The sequence below is a fragment of the Saimiri boliviensis genome, chromosome 2 (genome assembly GCF_048565385.1).
Source record: "Saimiri boliviensis isolate mSaiBol1 chromosome 2, mSaiBol1.pri, whole genome shotgun sequence".
Lineage (NCBI taxonomy): Eukaryota > Metazoa > Chordata > Mammalia > Primates > Cebidae > Saimiri > Saimiri boliviensis.
The window spans coordinates 94,323,886-94,347,035 of NC_133450.1; the positions used below are offsets into that span (position 1 = coordinate 94,323,886).

At 41.2% G+C, this 23,150-nt stretch overlaps 1 protein-coding gene across 3 annotated transcripts in view; it reads left to right on the forward strand.

Annotated features, from left to right (window-relative positions):
- Positions 1 to 21,428, forward strand: part of WDHD1 (WD repeat and HMG-box DNA binding protein 1) — a 77,979-nt gene extending 56,551 nt beyond the window's left edge. The window contains exons 19-26 of one of the 3 annotated variants that reach the window (XM_074393919.1): positions 1,301 to 1,518; positions 1,937 to 2,046; positions 2,232 to 2,285; positions 7,002 to 7,045; positions 7,743 to 7,913; positions 9,731 to 9,861; positions 16,995 to 17,133; positions 19,247 to 21,428. In XM_074393919.1, the coding sequence (XP_074250020.1) occupies positions 1,301 to 1,518; positions 1,937 to 2,046; positions 2,232 to 2,285; positions 7,002 to 7,045; positions 7,743 to 7,913; positions 9,731 to 9,861; positions 16,995 to 17,133; positions 19,247 to 19,447 (1,068 nt within the window). In that variant the 3' untranslated portion in view covers positions 19,448 to 21,428. Of the gene's footprint in view, positions 1 to 1,300; positions 1,519 to 1,930; positions 2,047 to 2,231; positions 2,286 to 7,001; positions 7,046 to 7,742; positions 7,914 to 9,730; positions 9,862 to 16,994; positions 17,134 to 19,246 lie in introns of all 3 variants that reach the window. The other 2 variants (XM_039468651.2, XM_074393920.1) reach the window with 2 other exon arrangements.
- The last annotated feature ends 1,722 nt before the right edge of the window (positions 21,429 to 23,150 follow it).

Sequence of the window (23,150 nt, forward strand, 5' to 3'; positions counted from 1 at the left end):
TGAGTAGCTGGGATTACAGGCACGTGCCACCATGCTCAGCTAATTTTTTTGTATTTTTAGTAGAGACGGGGTTTCACCACGTTGACCAGGATGGTCTCCATCTCTTGACCTCGAGATCCACCTGCCTCGGCCTCCCAAAGTGCTAGGATTACAGGCGCCCGGCCAAAGTACCAATTTTTCTCAGTTTGTTGGTTTTCTTTTTTGTGTTTTTTAGAGACAGGGTCTCACTCTGTCACCCAGGCTAAAGTATAATGGCAAGATTGTGTCTCACTGTAACCTCAACTTCCTGGACTCTAGTGTTCCTCCTGACTCAGTCTCCTGAGTAGCTGGCACTATAGGTACATGCCACCACACCCAGCTAATTTATTTTTTATTTTATTTTATTTTATTTATTTATTTTTTTTGAGACGGAGTTTTGCTCTTGTTACCCAGGCTGGAGTGCAATGGCGCAATCTCGGCTCACCGCAACCTCCGCCTCCTGGGTTCAGGCAATTCTCCTGCCTCAGCCTCCTGAGTAGCTGGGATTACAGGCACGTGCCACCATGCCCAGCTAATTTTTTGTATTTTTAGTAGAGACTGGGTTTCACCATGTTGACCAGGATGGTCTCGATCTCTCGACCTTGTGATCCACCCGCCTCGCCAAAGTGCTGGGATTACAGGCTTGAGCCACCGCGCCCGGCCAAGCTAATTTATTTTTTGTAGTTACAGGGTCTCACTGTGTTGCCCAGGCTAGTGTCAAACTCTTGACCTCAAGCAATCCCTCTGCCTTGGCCTTCCAAAGTGCTGGGATTATAGGTGTGAGCCACCACACCTGGCCCTCTTGAAATTTTTTTTTTCCCTGAAACAGAGTCTGGCCCTGTCACCCAGGCTGGAGTGCAGTGGCATGATCTCAGCTCACTGCAACCTCTGCCTCCTGAGTTCAAGCAATTCTCCTGCCTCAGCCTCCCGAGTAGCTGGGATTACAGGCGCATGTCACCACATCCAGCTAATTTTTGTATTGTTAGTAGAGACAGGGTTTCGCCATTATGACCAAGCTGGTCTCAAACTCCTGACCTCATGATCCTCCTGCCTCAGCTTCCCAAAGTGTTGAGATTACAGGTGTCAGCCACCAAGCCTGGCCAGACCCACCATTGATTGTAAGGTACTTTCCAATTTTGGAGATGTTAAAACTTGTAAAAATGTGCATCTTAGAACTGGTGAGATACAGTAGCTAGAAAACTATTTTCTGAGTTTTACTAGTTTCAGTGTCTTTAAAAAGTTTTGCTTAATATGGTTTGATTTTTTTTTTTTTTTGGATTAGCTTTCTTGTAAACTGGAGCGGGAATTTCGTTGTGTGGAACTTGCTGATCTAATGACTCAAAATGCTGTGAATTTAGCGATTAAATATGCTTCTCGCTCTCGGAAATTAATATTGGCTCAAAGACTTAGTGAACTGGCTGTAGAGAAGGCAGCTGAATTGACAGCAACCCAGGTGGAAGAGGAAGAAGAAGAAGATTTCAGAAGAAAGCTGAATGCTGGGTAAGAAATAATTCAGTTGTTTGAATTTTCCTTTACTCTCTTGAATGTTAAGTTGGTCTTTGCTTAGCTCTTTATTGAATAATATTATTTTCTCGGCATGGTGGCTCACACCTGTAATCTTACGACTTTGAGAGGCCAACGCAGACAGATCACAAAGTCAGGAGTTCGAGATGAGCCTGGCCAGGATAGTGAAACCCTATCTTTACTAAAACTACAAAAATTAGCCAGGCATGGTGGTGTACACCTGTAATCCTAGCTACTCAGGAGGCTGAAGCAGGAGAACTGCTTGAACCTAGGAGGTGGAGGTTGCAGTGAGCCAAGATCATGCCACTGCACTCTAGCCTGGGCAACAGAGAAAAACTTTATCTTAAAAAAAAAAAAAAAAAAGTATATGTAGATAATTTTCTCTTAGTTACAGTAATGCCGCTACTGAGTGGAGCCAGCCAAGGTTCAGGAATCAAGTTGAAGAAGATGTCAAGGACAGTGGAGAAGCTAATGATGATGAAAAACCGGAAATACATAAGCATGGTGAGAAACACTGTCAAGCCCATAAATGATAAGAACTATCATGAATGTGGCATTTCCCGTTTTACTTGACTGAGGGAAATTGAATACTCATACTTGTTTCAGACCTCTTTGCTGTCTAATTGTTGAATATTGAGGATGACTTTATTTTCCCCATTTATATTATATTGCTTTATTTTAATCTGTAGGACAGAACTCGTTTCCCAGAAGTACAGATTCCTCTGATGTTTCACCTAAGTCAGGTGAGAAATATTTATAAATTTGCAATATCAAGGAAATTTTACAAGTCATCTATAAAGTGACACATCTACTCAAATATACCTTACCACTTAGGGCCATTTTGTTCTTGTTTATATTTTTATTTTTTTAAAATCCCAGATGTTATTTGTGAAGCTGTGGTCATAACATATATTTATTAAATACCTATTGTGTGTCAGGCATTTTACTTAAAGGTGGATACAGAAGTCAAAGAGACATGCCTGGTTGATTTGTATTTTAATGCTATTTCAACCCAGCTGAGAAGACAGATGTTGAAGACAGATCTTGGTATCACTAAGGAAACATGCAGGATATTGGAGAAACAGTTGAAAGGAGTTGAAAATAGTTACCTTCAGGGAGTGTGGGAGATAGAGGTTAGAGTAGGGGCCTGGGAGATAGAGGAGGTTAGAGTAGGGCCCTGCTGGCCTTTTTTGGGTTGGGGAGCATAAACCTTATAGCACCATTTGACTTTTTAAACTGTGGACATATGTTACTTTGATTTTAAAAATAAACTTTAAAACCATGTAGGGTATGAAAAGAGCATATAACGCATAGCTGTCATCTAGTCAGTGGTGGAGGATGGGTCGGGATTCCAAGGCAGGCCTCCTGGAGTGTTTACAGCAGAGACCTGAAGGATGAGTAACAGTCATCGAGGCAAAGGTGCATGGGAACAGGAGCAGAGGAGATGCATTTGGGTTTAAGGAACAGTATGTGTGAAGTGAAGGCTGTAAAAAGGTAGTGTGAAAAGCTCAGAGAGCAAAGAGAAAGTGGTGCTGAAGGGTTTTGGAGTGACGGGCAGGGGCCAAGTCATGCAGATCTATGTTGGCCATATTAAGGATTTTGGTTGTTTGTTTTTTTTTTTTAAAATAGAGATGGGGTATCACTACGTTGTCCAGGCTGGTCTCAAACACCTGGGCTCAGGCAATTCACTTGGCTCCGCCTCTCAAAGTATTGGACCTACAAGTGTGAGCCACCACACCCAGCCAGGAGTTTGCTCTTTATTCTAAGGTCATTGAGAGACTGTTGTAGGTTTTAAGCAAACGGATAGCATGGCACACTGTGCCAAAGAAGAGCAGATATAGACTACTGACCAGACTGGTGGTTCACGTCTGTAACCCCAGCATTTTGGGAGGCCAAGGAGGAAGGATCACTTGAGGCCAGACGTTTGAGACCAGCCTAGGGAACAGCGAAACCCTATCTCTACAAAAAGTAAAAAATTAAAGTGTTAGCCAGGCATGGTGGTGCACACTTATAGTCCTAGGTATTCGGGAAGCTAAGACAGGAGGATATCTTGAGCTCAGGAGTTTGAGGGTGCAGTGGACTATGGTTGTACCACTGTACTCCAGCCTGAGTGACAGAGGAAGACCCTGTATCAAAAAATAAGTAAATAAGCCAGGCACACTGGCTCATGCCTGTAATCCCAGCAGTTTGGGAGGCTGAGGCAGGTGGAGCACTTGAGGTCAGGCGTTTGAGATCAGCCTGGCCAAAATGGTGAAACCCCATGTCTACTAAAAATCCAAAAAAATATTAGCTGGGTGTGGTGGCTCCTTCCTGTAATCCCAACTACTAGGGAGGCTGAGGCAGGAGAATCGATTGAATCCAGGAGGCAGAGGTTGCAGTGAGCAGAGATCATACCACTTCACTCCAGCCTGGACAACAAAGTGAGACTTCATCTAAAAAATAATAATAATAAGTAAACAAAAATTTAAAAATAAAATAGCCGGGCATGGTGGTTCACGCCTGTAATCTCAGCACTTTGAGAGGCCAAGACGGGCGGATCACGAGGTCAAGAGATCGAGACCATCCTGGCCAACATGGTGAAATCCTGTCTCTACTAAAAATACAAAAATTAGCTGGCCATAGTGGCGCCTGTAGTCCCAGCTACTCGGGAGGTTGAGGCAGGGGAATTGCTTGAACTGGGGAGGCAGAGAGTGTAGTGAGCTGAGATCACGCCACTCCACTCCAGCCTGGCACCTGGTGACAGAGCAAGACTCTGTCTCAAAAAATAAAATAAAATAAAATAAAGAGACTACAGAGGCAGTCCAAGTGAGATTGAATAGGGGCTTGAGCTAGGGTGGTGATGGTGATGGTAGAAAGAATGTGCAGAATTGGGGAGCTGTTTCTGAAGATGGTAAAGGGAGTGTAGGAATTCAGGGCATGAAGAGTGACTCTGTTTCTTGTAATAAAAGAAACTCTTTTTTTTTTTTTTTTGAGACGGAGTTTCGCTCTTGTTACCCAGGCTGGAGTGCAATGGCTCGATCTCGGCTCACCGCAACCTCTGCCTCCTGGGTTCAGGCAATTCTCCTGCCTCAGCCTCCTGAGTAGCTGGGATTACAGGCACGTGCCACCATGCCCAGCTAATTTTTTGTATTTTTAGTAGAGACGGGGTTTCGCCATGTTGACCAGGATGGTCTCGATCTCTCGACCTCGTGATCCACCCGCCTCGGCCTCCCAAAGTGCTGGGATTACAGGCTTGAGCCACCGCGCCCGGCAAAAGAAACTCTTTTTTTTTTTTTTTTTTGAGACGGAGTTTCGCTCTTGTTGCCCAGGCTGGAGTGCAATGGCGCGATCTCGGCTCACCGCAACCTCCGCCTCCTGGGCTCAGGCAATTCTCCTGCCTCAGCCTCCTGAGTAGCTGGGATTACAGGCACGCGCCACCATGCCCAGCTAATTTTTTGTATTTTTAGTAGAGACGGGGTTTCACCATGTTGACCAGAATGGTCTCGATCTCTCGACCTCGTGATCCACCCGCCTCGGCCTCCCAAAGTGCTGGGATTACAGGCTTGAGCCACCGCGCCCGGCAAAAGAAACTCTTAAGCACACTTAAATCTTAAAGAATTAATTGGAGTGTTCCGTGATGCATGAGTCAGGGAGGCACCAGGCTGCAAGGGGCTAGCACTCAGCCAGGAGAGACAAAAGGGGAAACTTTCATAAAGTATTTTCAGAAACAAGCTAAATGAAGTAATTTTTATTGGCTAGACGGAAAGTTTTTTTTTTGTTTTTTGTTTTTTTTTGGAAACAGGGTATCTTGCTTTGTCACCCAGACTGGAGTGCAGTGATGCAGTCATAGCTCACTACAGCCTTGAACTCGTGTGTGCTCAAGTGATACCCCTGCCTCAGCCTACTGAGTAGCTATGATTACAGTTGTGTGCCACCATGCCTGGCTAATTTTTTTTGTGTATTTTTTTCTAGAGAAAGGGGCTCACTTTGTTGCCCAGGCTGGTCTAGAACTCCTGGGCTCAAGTGATCCTCCTGCCTTAGCCTCCAGAGTTCTGGGATTACAGACGCAAGTTGCCATGGTCAACTGGAAAGTCCGTCCTTCCTTCCCTCCTTCCCTCCCTCCCTCCTTCCTTGCTTCCTTCCTTCCTTCCTTTTTTCCTTCCTTCCTTCCTCCCTCCCTCCCTCCCTTCTTTCCTCCCTTCCTTCCTCTTTTCCTCCTCCCTTCCTCTCTCCTTCCCTCTCTCCCTCCCTCCCTCCCTCCCTCTCTCCCTCCCATGGATAAGCAAGCATTGAGGGGCAATGTAAAGCAAGAAGAAAAATGAGCTTAGGCCTAGGGAATCTCCAATATTTGAACATCAGATAGAGAGAGAGGAGGAACCAGCTACTGGAAGACAATGAGTCCACAGGCCCAGAGAAGAAGGAACTAAGGGAATGCAGTATCTCAGAAGTCAAGAGAGACAAAATATCAAGAAGAAAGTAACAGTTAACTCTGTGGGATGCCGTTGATAGAGCAGATAAAGTGACTGAAAGGTATTTAACGGTTGACCATGTAGAGATCATAGAGGGCCTTAGCAAGAGGAGATTCTGTAGGGTAGTAGGGCTGGAAGTGCTATGTTATATGGAGGAATGTATGGATGGTGAGGAAATAATAATAGTGTCAACAGCTCTTGAAAAATTTGGCTGGATGTCCGGGCGTGGTGGCTTACATTTGTAATCGCAGCACTCTGGGAGGCCAAGGTGGGTGGATCACTTGACATCAGGAGTTTGAGACCAGCCTGGCCAACATAGTGAAACCCCATCTCAACTAAAAATACAAAAATTAGCCGGGCATGGTGGCAGGTGCCTGTATTCCCAGCTATTCAGGAGGTTGAGGCAGGAGAATCGCCTGAACCTGGGAGATGGCGATTGCAGTGAGCCAAGATTGCACCATTGTCTTCTAGCTTGGGTGATAAGAGTGAGACTCTGTCTCCCAAAAAAAAAAAAAAAAAAAAAAAAAAGGCTGGATGCCGGAGGCAAGAGAAAAGGGTGACTGGAAGGAATGTGGTTTAGAGAATATTTGTTTGTTGTTCCTTTTTAAGTTGGGAAACTTGAGGGGCCAATACATAGGGAAAAGTCAAAGATGTCGGGTGTCAAGAAACTTGATAGGTCAGGTTTTTTGACAAAGCAGGAGGATGTGGGATGCAGAACACAAGTAAACGGAATTCTAACCTTAGCTCAGATGAGCCACCGCTCTTCAGCAGTAGCAGAAGATCTGTACATACTGAATATGTTTCATAGTGGCACACTGGGATAGTTCACATTTAATAGCTTTTATTTTGGCTTAGAAGTAGGAAAGATAATGTCTGTTGTTAATAGTTTAAAAAGTTGCAGAATACATTTGTTTTCATTTAATGGGGATTAAAATATTCTGTTGAGTATTATAGATGTCAGAAGTCATCTATTTTCTACCATATTAAGCAAGGGTTTCTTTTTTGTGAAAGGTGCAGTTACCTTTAGCAGCCAAGGACGAGTAAATCCCTTCAAGGTAAACTCTTCGAAGTTATGTTTTATATTATTTAAATGCATTTCCATACAAAGAAATGTTTTCTTTTTTTTTTTTTGAGACGGAGTTTCGCTCTTGTTACCCAGGCTGGAGTACAATGGCGCGATCTCGGCTCACCACAACCTCCGCCTCCTGGGTTCAAGCAATTTTCCTGCCTCAGCCTCCCGAGTAGCTGGGACTACAGGCGTGCACCACCATGCCCGACTAATTTTTGTATTTTTCGTAGAGACGGGGTTTCACCTTGCTGACCAAGATGGTCTCGATCTCTTGACCTCGTGATCCACCCGCCTCGGCCTCCCAAAGTGCTGGGATTATAGGTGTGAGCCACCGCGCCCAGCCAAAGAAATATTTTCAAATGAGGAAATGACTCTCCCCAGACTTGGAGGCATTAAAGACTGATCTATGTGGAAACAAAAGAAAGCAGCACTTAGGCTGAAAGTTGTCTTTTCTACTTACATTCTAAGTACCTTTAGCCTTTTGAAAGATACCTCTATCTTTCTTGGAGCTATGGTATTTGGGAATATATGTATCATTCTAAATTTGGATTGTACCAAATGTATTTAGTTCTGAAGATGAGACAGCAATACAAACTTAACAGAAATTTAAGGAAAAAATTAATTTCTTGGGGTTTTATTTTTCTTCTTTAAACATAAAGTGCTAACACTATCTTGCTCTTTAGGTATCAGCCAGTTCCAAAGAACCAGCCATGTCAATGAATCCAGCACGTTCAACTAATATTTTAGATAATATGGCCAAATCATCCAAGAAATCCACTGCACTTAATCGAACTACAAATAATGAAACGTCTCCCATTATAAAGCCTCTGATTCCAAAGCCAAAGCCTAAGCAGGTACTGTATCAGTTACCCTCATCTGCAGTAAGCAGCATGGGATCTGTTTGTCTTCAGTTTTGTTCCATTTCAGATGTCAGATAGGAGGCTATAATTGTTTTGTTCACTGTTTCAGATATAGGATGGGAGGTTGTGATTGTTTTATTCACTGTTTCAGATACAAGATAGGAGATTCTGACAATTGTCTTGCTAGGGAAGTGGGTTCAATTCTGGTTTTGCAGCTGGGCACAGTGTCATATACCTGTAGTTCCAGCTACTCAGGAGACTGAGGTGGGAGGATCACTTGTGCCCAGGAGTTTGAGTCTAATCTGGGCAATATAAGGGAGACCCCATCTCAAAAAAAACACCAAAGCAGTTGTGTTTTTGCTTCAGAATCTCTCCTTGTTTTGCCTCATGAGTTGTTACACACTTTATAGCAGATTCTGACTTCCATGACCACTATCCTGCTCCCCACCCTTTTTTTTGAGACAGAGGCTCACTCTGTTGCTCAGGCTAGAGTGCAATGGCACGATCTCAGCTTGCTGCAGCCTCTGTCTCCTGGGTTCAAGCAATTCTCGTGCCTCAGCCTCCCAAGCAGCTGGGATTAGAGACACCTGCCACCGCGCCTAGCAAGTTTTGGTATTTTTAGTACAGATGGGGTTTCAGCCTGATGGCCAGGCTGGTCTCAAACTCTTGGCCTCAAGTGATCCACCCACCTCAACCTCCCAGAGTGCTGGGATTACAGGCATGAGCCACCACACCCACCCCTGCCGCTGTTTTTTTATAGATTCACTTTTTTTTTTTTTTTTTTTGAGACGGAGTTTCGCCCTTGTTACCCAGGCTGGAGTGCAATGGCGCGATCTCGGCTCAGTGCAACCTCCGCCTCCTGGGCTCAGGCAATTCTCCTTCCTCAGCCTCCTGAGTAGCTGGGATTACAGGCACGCGCCACCATGCCCAGCTAATTTTTTGCACTTTTTTAGTAGAGACGGGGTTTCACCATGTTGACCAGGATGGTCTCGATCTCTCGACCTCATGATCCACCCGCCTCGGCCTCCCAAAGTGCTGGGATTACAGGCTTGAGCCACCGCGCCCGGCCAGATTCACTTTTTAAAAATATATATATTCAGACCCCAGAAGCTCAAACGTCTATCTGTATTTTGTTTGTTTGTTTGTTTGAGACGGAGTTTCGCTTGTTACCCAGGCTTGGAGTGCAATGGCGCGATCTCGGCTCACTGCAACCTCCACCTCCTGGGTTCAGGCAATTCTCCTGCCTCAGCCTCCTGAGTAGCTGGGATTACAGGCATGCGCCACCATGCCCCGCTAGTTTTTTGTATTTTTAGTAGAGGCGGGGTTTCACCATGTTGACCAGGATGGTCTCAATCTCTTGACCTCATGATCCGCCCGCCTCGGTTTCCCAAAGTGCTGGGATTACAGGCGTGAGCCACCATGCCTGGCCCGTCTGTCTGTATTTTTATTAAAATCACCCAGATAGCTCTGATGTATATTCTTATTTAATAATGGCTGATATTGTAGATGGCCCTGATCTTTCCTTGTTCTATATTCTGATTTTGTCCACTCTCCTAAGTATTTGATCCCAGATTTGTCATCAGTAAAATAGATCTATTGTTTATCTTTTCTATTTCTTTTAATTGTATTCATTTAGAAAACATGGAATTTGAAGTGTAGTATTTTGGTTTTGCATGTGTTTGCCTGTTTATTTACAACTTAGAACTCAAGATTTCACGTGTTAATATAAGAATTCTCAGTAATTATAGATGTTTCTTCATGTTTTTCAGAACTTGCTTATAACATTGCAGAGTTCATGTTTGTTTTTATAGGCATCTGCAGCATCCTATTTCCAGAAAAGAACTTCTCAACCTAACAAAACTGAGGAAGTAAAAGAAGAAAATCCTAAAAATGTATTATCTGAAACCCCAGCTATATGTCCTCAAAACACTGAAAACCAAAGGTAAGTACATAGAGAAATTTAACCTGCAGTGTCCAGGTAAAAAGCATACAGTAGCAGCAATATAAAATTTTTTTTCTTTTGCTTTTCTTACCCCTCCTCCGCCTCCTTCCCAGCAATACAAAATTATGCAACACTGTTATTCCTTAATATAAATAATACATTGGCATTGGTACTGGGCATTCTGGACACTTGTGACTTTAAGGAAGCCACAAATATTAAGGTCTGTTTACAGTATTTATTAAAATATGCCTTAATAAATTGTATGTTTTAAATTGTAGTTATATTTTATAGGGATGTTATATTTTATAATTAATTTTTGTTTGCTTTTAAATAGTTTAATGGTGAGAAACAGCAAAAGATACAAAAAGATGTGTGAGGAAAAGTAGTTTCATCCAACTAGTTTCTGTCTCCAAAAACAACCTCTTCAACAAGTTTCTTGTGGAGGTTTCCAAAATTATTCTATTCATGTACAAATACATATTTGTTTATTTTTTTTTTGTTTTACACATTATTCTTTACCTTACTTTTTTCACTTAACAATAGTTTTTGCAGCTTATTTGATATTACTACTTAAAAAACTTCTTTATACTATAGCAAGGCTGTCAGAAAAATACATAAATGGATGGATAGAAAAATGAGAGCTTTAATCTTTTTATGTCCATTATATAGATATGTCATAGTTCATGTAGTTCTCTACTTGTGGACGAAAGACGGTTACTGGTCTTTTGCTAGTACAGAGAGTACTGCAATGAATAATTTTATATGAATAGCATTTCTCACAGATGCATTTATAGCCATAAGATGGATTCAGGTATGGTTCAAGTTAATGTGCACTTATAATTCCAATGCTAAATTGTTCTGCATTGATGTATCATTTTATATACCTTCAGCAATATGAATGTTCCTGTTTGTTCATATTCTCTTTGTCCATAAACACAATATGTTACCAATGTTCTTGATCTCTACTATGCTGGATTTATTTGTAATGTGTCTGTTAAATTTGAAAAGTCATAATTTTGGCCTGCCACAGTGGCTCACACCTGTAATCCCAGCACTTTTGGAAGCAGAGGCAGGTGGATCACTTGAGGTCAGGAGTTCGAGACCAACCTGGCCAACATGGTAAAACCCCATCTCGACTGCTCTGTGTCCTGTTCGCCTAGACGCCTGGCTTGTGTGGCCCTGTGACCTGCAGATGGAGTCCTGCTCTGTCACCCAGGCTGGAGTGCAATGGTGCAATCTCGGTTCACTGCAACCTCCGCCTCCCAGATTCGGGCAATTCTTCTGCCTCAGCCTCCCAAGTATCTGGGACTACGGGCACGTGCCACCACCCCCAGCTAATTTTATATTTTTAGTAGAGACGGGGGTTTCATCGTGTTGGCCAGGATGGTCTCGAACTCATGACCTCATGATCTGCCCACCTCGGCTTCCCAAAGTGTTGGGATTACAGACATGAGCCACCACATCCGGCGATTTAAAGGTAATTTAAAAAAAGATTTATGATTCTGTATTTTGTCAAGTTAAAAAAAAAATTGTAAAGGTATATATAATTCCCTTCTTAAATCTATTTAAATGTACATGTCAGAAGACATTGGTAGTGGGTCACATCTGTAAAACCAGGATTTTGAGAGGCCAGCACAGGAGGATTGCTTGAATCCAAAAGTTTCAAAACAGCCTGGGGAAAATATGGAGACATCCTCTCTACAAACTTTTTTTTATAAGAAATGGCCAGGCATGGTGATGTGTACCTGTGGTCCCAGCTACTTGAGAGATTGAGGGGCAGGATTATTTGGGCCTGGGAGTGTGAGGCTGAACTGAACCATAATTGTGCCATTGCACTCAAACTTGGGTGACAATTTGAGACCCTGTCTCAAAAAAAAAACAAAACAACAAAACTGTGTATTTGAGGCATGTCAACTACATTTACCTCATTATGCAAAACACTTCTTGAAATTTTACCTCTTGTAAAACTAAAACTCAGTATGCGTTAAATAACATTTACCCATTTTATTCTGTCTTGAGCTCTTGAGAACCACCATTTCACATTCTGTTTTTATGAGTGTGACTATTTTATATCATATAAGTGAAATGATAACATCCATCATTTTGTTACTGGCTTATTTTACTTGAAATATATTCTCAAAGTGTATCTTTAAATGTCCCAAGATTTTTTTTGTTGTTGTTGTTGTTTGTTTTTTTTCTGTTTGTTTGTTTTGAGATGGAGTTTCGCTCTTGTTACCCAGGCTCGAGTGCAATGGCACGATCTCGGCTCACTGCAGCCTCCGCCTCCTGGGTTCGGACTATTCTCCTGCCTCAGCCTCCTGAGTGGCTGGGATTACAGGCACGCACCACCATGCCCAGCTAATTTTTGTCTTTTTAGTAGAGACGGGGTTTCGCCATGTTGACCAGGATGGTCTCGATCTCTCGACCTCATTATCCATCCGCCTCAGCCTCCCAAAGTGCTGAGATTACAGGAGTGAGCCACCGCTTCCGGCCCCAATATTTTTTTTTTTTTTTTTTTTTTTGAGATGGATTTTTGCTCTTGTTACCCAGGCTGGAGTGCAATGGCACGATCTTGGCTCGCCGCAACCTCCGCCTCCTGGGTTCAGGCAATGCTCCTGCCTCAGCCTCCTGAGTGGCTGGGACTACGGGCACGTGCCACCATGCCCAGCTAATTTTTTGTATTTTTGGTAGAGACGGGGTTTCACCACGTTGACCAGGATGGTCTCGATCTCTTGACCTCGTGATCCACCCGCCTCGGCCTCCCAAATTGCTGGGATTACAGGCTTGAGCCACCGCTCCCGGCCCAATATTCACATTTCAAACAGCCAACTTATATTCAAGTCTACTATATAACACTGCTAACTTTAGAATTTAAATGATCACAAAATGATTTGTCATAAAAGCATGTATATTTTACAAGTTTCAGCTTTGTCACACTTTCTATTCAATTTTTAAAAACAATTTCTGGCCCAGTCAAATGCATTTGCCAAATTTAGTATTTAATGATTTGGATTCAATTCCAAAATAATTTACATTCAAATTCTTGTTATATGTACTTTTGACATAACTGGATTTGAAAACTAAGAAAAAATGAAAGTGGGCCGGTCGCAGTGTCTGACGCCTGTAATCCCAGCATTTTGGGAGGCCAAAGCAGGCGGATCCACTGAGGTCGGGATTTCGAAACCAGCCTGACAAACATAAATGAAACCCCATATCTATAAAAGTCCAAAATTAGCTGGGCATGGTGGTGCATGCCTGTGATCTCAGCTACTCAGGAGGCTGAGGCAGGAGAAATGCCTGAATCTGGGAGACGGAGGTTTCGGTGGGCCAAGATCTGCACTGCACTTCAGCCTGGGAAACAAAATCGAAACACCATCTCAAAAAAGAAAAGAAAAAAACTGAAGTATAATTTTAAAGGTTCAAGGGACTTAAGCTTAGTGGCACAAACGCTGTAGTAAAATAGAGCCTCATCTTTTTATCAATAATATTTTAATAGTTTTATGTCTGAGCACTTATGCATCAATAACAGAACTTTGGATATGTTAGGGAATATTTAAATGGATAAAGTAGAAAGTGATCACTGAAGTCTAATAAGTGATGGATACAGCAACCTAATATTTTTCAAAACCATTCAGGGTATGTTTGACAAACAAGAAGGTTACATAGGAGCTGTATGATTAATGTAAAGTGTTCTCTCTCTAACTTTAGTCTTTATTCTCAACCTTACAAATATCACATACATACACAGAATAAGAAAAATTAAGGCTGGTGTTGAACAGTTAGAACACGTGGTGGACACAGGTGCATCAGACACTGCAGTCAGTTGGGACTAGGGGAGGGACAGCGTGGGGGGTGGGTAGGGTGGGGAGGGATAACGTGGGGAGAAATACCAGAAACTGGTGACTGGTGGAGGTGGCGGGAGTGGTGGTGGTGGTGAGGAAGGCAGGAAACCACCTTGCCATGTGTGTACCTATGTAACAATCCTGCACGATCTGCGTGTGTACCCCAGAACCTAAATAAATAAAACAAAATCTTAAAAAAAACAAAAAAAAAAAAACATCTCTATCAAAACTACAAAAATTAGTCAGGTATGATGGCTCACGCCTGTAATCCCAGCTACTCAGGAGGCTGAGGCAAGAGAATTGCTTGAACCCAGGAGGCGAAGCTGCAGTGAGCTGAAATTGTGCCACTGCGCTTCAGCCTAGGCAACAGAGTGAAACTCCATCTCAGAAAAAAACAAAAAGAGAAGAAAAATCACAATTTCATTTTTACCATAATATATCTTATTTTTTCATGCTGAGCAGACCAGGGATAATAATAATAATAATAAAATAAAGTACATCTTATTTTCCTAATAACTCTATGTTAATCAGTTTAATTTGAGGTAGTAGCTGTGGTTTTCATATTTCCTGTTTTGTTCTGAATTTAAGTCTTAAACAGTAAAAATTTTATTTAAGAAAAATGATAGGCCGGGCATAGTGGCTCAGGCTTTTTTTTTCAGCCTATTTTTTTGAAACAGAGTCTCACTCTGCCACCCAGGCTGGAGTGCAATGGTGCGATCTCAGCTTACTGCAACCTCCACCTCCTGGGTTCAAGCGATTCTCGTGCCTCAGCCTCCTGAGTAGCTGGGATTACAGGTGTGCACCACCATGCCCGGTTATATTTGAATTTTTCGTAGGGAGTTTTGCCATATTGTCCAGTCTGGTCTCAAACTCGTGGCCTCAAGTGATCTACCCACCTTGGCCTCCCAAAGTGCTGGTATTACAGGTGTGAGCCACCACACCTGGCCAAGCTTAACACTTTGGAAGGCCATTGTGGTTGGATAGCTTCAGCCCAGGAGATTGAAACCAGCCTGGGCAATGTAGGGAGACCTCATCTCTACAAAAAGTTTTAAAATCAGCCAGAGGCCGGGCGCGGTGGCTCAAGCCTGTAATCCCAGCACTTTGGGAGGCTGAGGCGGGTGGATCACGAGGTCAAGAGATCAAGACCATCCTGGTCAACAAGGTGAAACCCTGTCTCTACTAAAAATACAAAAAGTTAGCTGGGCATGGTGGTGCGTGCCTGTAATCCCAGCTACTCAGGAGGCTGAGACAGGAGAATTGCCTGAACCCAGGAGGCGGAGGTTGCGGTGAGCCGAGATCACGCCATTGCACTCCAGCCTGGGTAAAAAGATCAAAACTCCGTCTCAGCAAAAAAAAAAAAAAAAAAAATCAGCCAGATATGGTGCCACATGCCTGTAGTCCAAGCTTCGTGGCAGTCTGAGGCGGTAGGGTTGCTTGAACCCAGAAATTTGAAGTTGCTGTGAGCTGATTATACCACTGCACTCCAGCCTGGGCAACAAAGCAAGATGCTGTTTCTTGAAACACCACCACAAAAGATTGATAATTCTGCTGCAAGTGTATTAAGTTATATCTAATAAAAAGATTGATAAGTCACCATTTCTTACTATCAGTTGTACAGAAAACTTACTTTTTTAAATTTTAAGGAATTATCACTGTTGAAACAAATATTTTGTCCCAGATGTTGATATACTAAATCAGAAATATCCAGTTTTAGCCAGGTGGCTGTTCACTCTTGTAGTCCCGGGTACTCAGAACGTTGAGGCAGGAGGGTTGCTTAAGCCCAGAGGTTTGAACCAGTGTGGGCAACATAGTGAGACCCACGTCTCTTTAAAAAACAAAATAAATAGAGAAAGAAATGTTCGATTTTGGTTTTCTTTTTAAAAATAGCTGTTTAGAAGCAGAAGATTGCATGCTGTTAGTAGACTTGTGACATTGCCCCAAGTTTCATTAAATTGGGTCTTTAGTAATATTTGGAAATTCAAGAACCTTTGTTTAGTCTTGATTTTTTTTATTTGTTTTGATTTGTTCTGTTATTTTCCTGGAAATTGGTGTACATTAAGATTACTTAAAATTTGCGTATTTTCAGAAATTGGGCAAGTGATTATGGTCATACTAGTAATTTTTAAATAATTTTTTTTTTTAAATTACAAAGTTTAGACTTGTTATTTAGGATTCATTTAGTTCAACCTAGTGAGGGGTGTATAGCTGGTGAGTTAAACATAGAGACTCTGGAGAAATTGCCTAGTTGTTGAATCCTAGGTCTCATTCTTACTGTTTGTATAACCTGGGATACGTTATTTCACCTCTCTGAGTCTTGCTTTTCTCACGGATGGAAAGGAGATAATAATTGTATCTATCTCATAGTGTTATCTTCATTTAAATGAGGTAATATACATAAAGCTTTTAGAATAGTGCCTGATAGGTAGTACGTGATCAATAAATGTTAAATATATGCATTAAACCTTCACTTGTGTGACTTAAAGACAATTTGTGTCATGATGGAATCTAATGAAATGTACAGATGTGCTGTGTCCATGCTGATGCAGGTCAGCTCTGAGGGCAACGGTGAGGCGATGGGAAAGCAGCTTGAGAAAAGTTGTGAGGAATTCAAATAGCAGGTTTGGGGAAATGGAAAAAGCTTACCAAGTACATGTGGAAGAATTTTACCAGGTTAGAAGAGAAGGGCTAAGTGAGGCTAGAGACTTTGAGCCTGTCAATGTTCATTAAAAAGTTGAAAAACAGAGTTCATGGTTGCTACACTTGGAAAATACAAATGTAAGTGATCCTTTTGAATCGACCTTACAAAGGATTTTCCCAGTTCATTGATCTTGCAGACTCTAGGCAGTTTAAAGTAATGTGAGGCCGGGCGTGGTGGCTCATGCCTGTAATCCCAGCACTTTGGGAGACTGAGGCAGGCAGATCACTGGAGGTCAGGAGTTTGAGACCAACATGGTGAAACCCCATCTCTACTAAAAACGCACAAAATTAGCCAGGCATGGTGGTGCACGCCTGTAATCCCAGCTACTTGGGGGGCTGAGGCAGGAGAATCGCTTAAACCTGGGAGGTAGAGGTTGCAGTGAGCTGAGATCATATCATTGCATTCCAGCCTGGGTGACAGAGTGAGACTCTGTCTCAAAAAATATATATTAATATGAATATTAACAAGTGTAGCTGTGTCTTCCTTACTTTATATAAGTATCAAAGACTTATGGTTGATTACTAACTTAAAATCAAAAGGCATTTTAAACTCTGTCTTAAGTATAAAACATTTGCACATAATTGTGATTTTAGGCCAAAGACTGGGTTCCAGATGTGGCTGGAAGAAAACAGAAGTAATATTTTGTCTGACAATCCTGACTTTTCAGATGAAACAGACATAATAAAAGAAGGAATGATTCGTTTTAGAGTATTGTCAACTGAAGAAAGAAAGGTAAGAATAATTGTGTCAAGATTGAAATCTTAGTGAATTCCCAGATTTAAAAAATTCTCATAGAAATGCCTTTTGGCTGGGTGTGATGTCTCACGCCTTGTAATCCTGGTACATTGGGAGGCTGAGGCGGGAGGATCACTTGAGCTCAGAAGTTTGTGACCAGCCTGGGCAGCATAGTGAGACCTCGTCTCAATAATAATAACAATGAAAATGATGATCACGATTTTTTTTTTTTTTTTTTTTTTTTGAGACGGAGTTTCGCTCTTGTTACCCAGGCTGGAGTGCAATGGCGCGATCTCGGCTCACCGCAACCTCCGCCTCCTGGGTTCAGGCAATTCTCCTGTCTCAGCCTCCCGAGTAGGTGGGATTACAGGCACGCGCCACCATGCCCAGCTAATTTTTAGTATTTTTAGTAGAGACGGGGTTTCACCTTGTTGACCAGGATGGTTTCGCTCTCTTGACCTCGTGATCCACTCGCCTCGGCCTCCCAAAGTGCTGGGATTACAGGCTTGAGCCACCGCGCCCGGCCGATGATCAAGATTTTTAAAAAGGCCAGGCATAGTGGGTCACTCCTATAATCCCAGCACTTTGGGAGGCTGAGGTGGGCAGATCACCTGAGGTCAGGAGTTCAAGACCAGCTTGACCAACAGAGAGAAACTCTGTCTCTACTAAAAATACAAAATTAGGTAGATGTGGTGGCACATGCATGTAATCCCAGCTACTCAGGAGGCTGCGGCAACAGCATTGCTTGAACTCGGGAGGCAGAGGCCATGATTGTGCCACTACACTCCAGCATGGGTGACAGAGTGAGACTGTGTTTCTAGGGGGAGGGAAAGTTAATAAGTAAAAATTAGTTCACATTTTTTGAATACTACTTTAGGGTTCTTGCAAGCAGAATTTTTAAAAAATCTATCTACTTACACATTGAATACTACATGAGACTATTCCTTTTGGGAAAAAAAAGACTGGTGTTCTGTTCCAGCGTCTCACATGGAATTGGGGACAGGTGGTTGACTTGCTCCTCGTGAACTTCTGCCATGTGAAGGAAAGAAGGAGCAGCCTCTCTGTTAGAAGTGGAAGGAATGTGTGTGATGTACCAATTAAATCCTCAGGTTTCACTTCCTTAGGAATAGCAGGGCATAGCACGGCACCTAGTAACACAGATACTTGCTTTGGTAAATGGGGTTTTATGAATAAAGGTGTTGCATAATGAGGAAGTCAGAAACTGGTCTAATTACATTTTGTGTCATTTAGAAGCTCATTCACAATTTTATATTTCTCATTTTTAAATAAGTATAAAGGGATAAAAATCCTAAAGAATGTGATAAAATGATAATCTGAATAAATAACACCTTACACTGCAAAAGAGGAAGAGACTTGGCGAAGGGTGTGATTGTGTTTTTGAATACTTAAAAATGTAATCAGTATTTTTAAGGTAAGCCCTAAGCATTTACTTAAATCCAGTTTGTTAATTTGAGAAATTCTACAGCTTGAAGAGCCCTTGAAATGGCCAGGGAAGTAAAGAAGGAGGGGGCAACTATTATAGACTAAAAGAGATTTAAGAGACAGATGAAATGAGTGGACTTTGTCTGGCTCTTGCTGAGTGAGTAAAAACCAGACCCCAAAGAACATATACTCATTTATGTAACATTCCTGAAGTGACAACATGATCAGAATGGAGAATAGAGTAGTAGTTGCCAGGGGTTGGAGTTGCTGTTGGGTCTTGGGGGAGCGGTTCTGTATTTTGACTGTGTTGGTAAACAAACCAACCTACAATAAAATTAAATACATACATACACCCAAATGAGTAGGACTAAAGTGGGATTGTTTCAATGTCAGTCCCCTAGTTGTGATTGTTGGGCTATAGTATTTTGCAGTTAGTATGATTAATACAAGCAAAGCTTAGATCGAGATGTAAAAGTAAGATAAATGTTTAATGTGCTCTGCATTTAAGTAATAAAAGGTTTGTTAGCAATGAGAACACTTAACAATTCAAGTACTAATTATTCTGCTTTGTATATAAAAATATTACCTGAAAAAGTAAATAACTCACTTACTTTCTATTTGTTATTACCTAACAATCTTTTCTGTTCACCGCTGCTATTTTACAAAGGCCTGGGCTAACAAGGCCAGAGGAGAGATGGCAAGTGATGGAGCTGAAGCAAAGAAGCGAAAACGTGTAGTTGCTGAAAGTGATGAAACAGAAAACCGGGAAGAAAAAGCAAAAGAGAATCTGGATTTGCCTAAAAAGCAGAAACCTGTAGATTTTTCTGCAAATCAGAAACTATCAGCTTTTGCATTTAAGCAGGAGTAAAGGAAGAAAGTGACCCTAGGAAAGTAAGGGATTTTTTTACTCATCTTTGAATATGGACTTGAGTCTTTGGGAAACCCATTATATATTTTTTAAAGAGTTTGAAGCAACTGTTTGTCTTTATAAGATAATGTAGTAGGCTGGGCGTGGTGGTTCACACCTGTAGTCCCAGCACTTTGGGAGGTCAAGGCAGGTGGATCATGAGGTCAAGAGATCGAGACCATCCTGGCCAACATGGTGAAACCCTGCCTCTTTTAAAAACACAAGAAAATTAGCTGGGCTTGGTGACACTTGCCTGTAGTCCTAGCTACTCAGGAGGCTGAGGCAGAAGAATCACTTGAACCCAGGAGGCAGAGGTTGCAGTGAGCTGAGATCACACCACTGCACTCCAGCCTGGGCGACAGAGCAAGACTCTGTCTCAGAAAAAAAAAGATAATGTAATAATTATATTGGTATAGGAAACAGGGCATATGTGAAAACTATCATCTTTGCAGATTACCCTGCCTCCAAATGCAGGGCCATTCAGAGATGCATTGTGTCTCTGTTTATATAGCCTGGATTTTTTTATATAAATAAAACTTTTTCATTTCTATATTTGGTTTAATATGATTTTAACATTGTCCTTCCTTGAAATGGATATATTTCTAGAAAATACATCTTATATTTCCTACCATAATTTCTACCACCAACCCCATCTTGCTCTGCATTATACACAGTAGAGAAGAACTAAAGACACTGCCGTGATAGTATTGCAGTCCAGGGCATCATGTGCCCCTGGTGGAATACTCTGGTTGTCAACATCAGCAGTACTTTTCTGAGCAAATTTTTGAAGGCTTGATAAGAGAGTAAAGTTACTGAAAGTATTTAACTCTTCTTTTATTTTGAACACACAGCGTTTAATCATGTCATACATTTTTAATTATTCTAAACAGAGACTAATACAAATACACATAAAGGCAGTGTACTGGGGGTGGGAGGGGAAGAAACACTAACATAAAACCAGCTGACTCAAAATCGAGGATAGTTAATAGCTTTAAAGGAAAAAAGTATGTTGGAAATTACAGACATAAAGGAGCAAAGAATATTCCTTATCCCCTGATGATTAAGGTTAGGAAGACATACATTTCTGACTTTTTTAATAGCTGATATTGGAGACATTATAGCACAGTGGTTGTGAGCAGATTCCAAAGCCAGACTAGCTAGGTTCCAAGACCGACTTCTCTACCTACTATTAATAGCTGGGTCATGTTGGGCCAGTGACCCAAATTCTAGCCTTTGTTCACTCATCTGTAAAATGGGTATAATGATAGTACCTACTTTATAGGGATGTTTTGAGAATTAAATGAAATGAAGCATTAGTTTCTGACACTTAGTAATCTTTTGTATAAATGTTACTATTACAATGATGCTGTTGTTTATTTCATCTGGCTTTGTCATTAGGTTTGATTCTGAATACTATATGAACTAATTTGTATTTCAAGATCTTAAGTAAAGGTTTATTTATAATACTTTGGAAAGCATGTTTATAGACATGTATTTTGTTTTTGGTTCCTCACCTTGCTTTGCATATAGTTTATAATACTAGGTTGGCACAAAAGTAAATGCAGTTTTGCCATTTCAGTGGCAAAAACCATAATTACTTTTCTGCCAACCTAATGCTTAAGGATATACTGTGTGAGTGTTGTATTTCAGATTCATAGCAACCTGATAATACCAAGGATTTACAGAAGGGTTTTTAATTCCCTACTTTTATTTGTCTGAAGGAAGGTTTTTGTATTGACTTGGTTTAACTTACAAATCAGAACTTTAAAACCAAGAAACGTTTTCCTTATTTCTTTGCTATATAATAGTAAACCTGTTTTTTTCCACTGTTTTTTCCAGAGAATTGGGACTTGATAGTAGGAAAGTAGAAATGGAAATAGATTAATATATTAATCATCATCATATCAATAATTATTGCCTGTTTGAGCTTATTGTATACTATAGAAAATTGACATATACTTAATTTTATTCTCCAAAAGCAAAAACTTCTCAGAGGAGGTTTCTTTACAGATTTACATTCATTAGAAGGGCGTCCTCTAATTATTTCAGAGAGCAAGTGCGTAGGCCTGGGGTTATGTGCAACTCTGGGGACTCTGCTGTGATCTATAGCGTCTCTTATCTGTGCAGCAGCCTAGGGTGAGTCACTGTCACTAACGTGGAACAAATGTCACGTACTCCCTTTGGACAAAAGCATGAGACCCATCCATGTGGAAAGCATCTTCATTGGTTATTATTTGTCTTACGAGCCTTCTTTGTTTCCTATCTGTTTTATTATCGGAATATATAGTTTTCCCCCAGGTTTTCATCTTGAATCTCTCAAACCTACAGAAAATTTGAAATTTTATAGCAAACACCCATGTATCCTTCCTCTAATTTTTCTTATTGTTGACGTTTTACCATGTATGCTTTATAGATAGGATTTTTCCTGAACTGTTTGAAATATGCATACACTGCATCCCTCAGTAGCCAGGAGGTACTCTAAGAACAAAGATTTTCTTCTGCATAATCACGACGCCATAATTACACCAAATAAATTTAACAGCTGATATTATTACATAGCCTGTATTTTATAATAAAATTTCCCTCAAAGTACCTGTTAGCCATTTTTGCCCCCAGTTTAGGATACAATCAAGAATTAAGCATTGTATTTAATCATTAGAGGTACTTTTATTTATTTATTTATTTTTGAGAGACAGCATCTCTCCCTGTCACCCAGGCTGAAGTGCAGTGGCATGATCACGACTTATTGTAGCTTTGACCTCCCCTGGCTCAGGTGATCCTCTTGCCTCAGCCCCAAGTAGCTGGGAATATGCCAATATGCCTGGCTAGTTTTGTATTTTTTATAGAGATGGTGTTTCACCATGTTGCCCAGGCTGGTCTCAAACTCCTGGGCTCAGGATATCTGCTCACCTCGGCTTCCCAAAGTGTTGGGATTGCAGGTGTGAGTCATCAGTTCTGGTCATAAATACTTTTTAATATAGGTAAGAATGAGGGAAAAATCACCCCCATTCCTAATACCCAGATATAACCCCTATTAACATTTTGTTGTATGTCATTAAGGTTTTTTTTTAATGCAGATGTTCTTTTTTCCATTTCATGTATTTTAGATATTTTTTCCTGTAAGTAAACACAGATCTACATCATTATGCTGGTCACATAATGTTCATCTGTATTCTTTCTAGTACCTTTCATAGTCCTTTTTCCAAGCAACCCTTGTTTTTTCATTTAGGTTTTATATAACCAGCATTTTCTTACCTACCATCCCACCCCATAACTTTCATTTGAAAATCACACTTTCACACTTCAGCTAACAAACTAACATTTTGAGCTGCCAACCCAGTATTCAATTTAGGTAGCATTTATATCTTAGTTTGCATAAAATTATTGAGACCATTTCCCAAATAGAATAGGGGTTTTCTTTCTCCTAAAGTCATTACTCATAATTGAGAGAGTTTATATTTGAAACCACTGGAAGACCAGATTGGAGTGCTCTCAGGAACTGTATTTGAATTACAGAGTACTGTTCAGAGAAAACACAAGGTTAAAATGACTGCAGACAATGTTAACATTGGCCACCTGATAGAATGAATTAAATAGGGGACAAAATTTAACAGATTTATTCGTTATTTCTGGAATTTATTGCAAGTGTAGTGCATCTTTATAA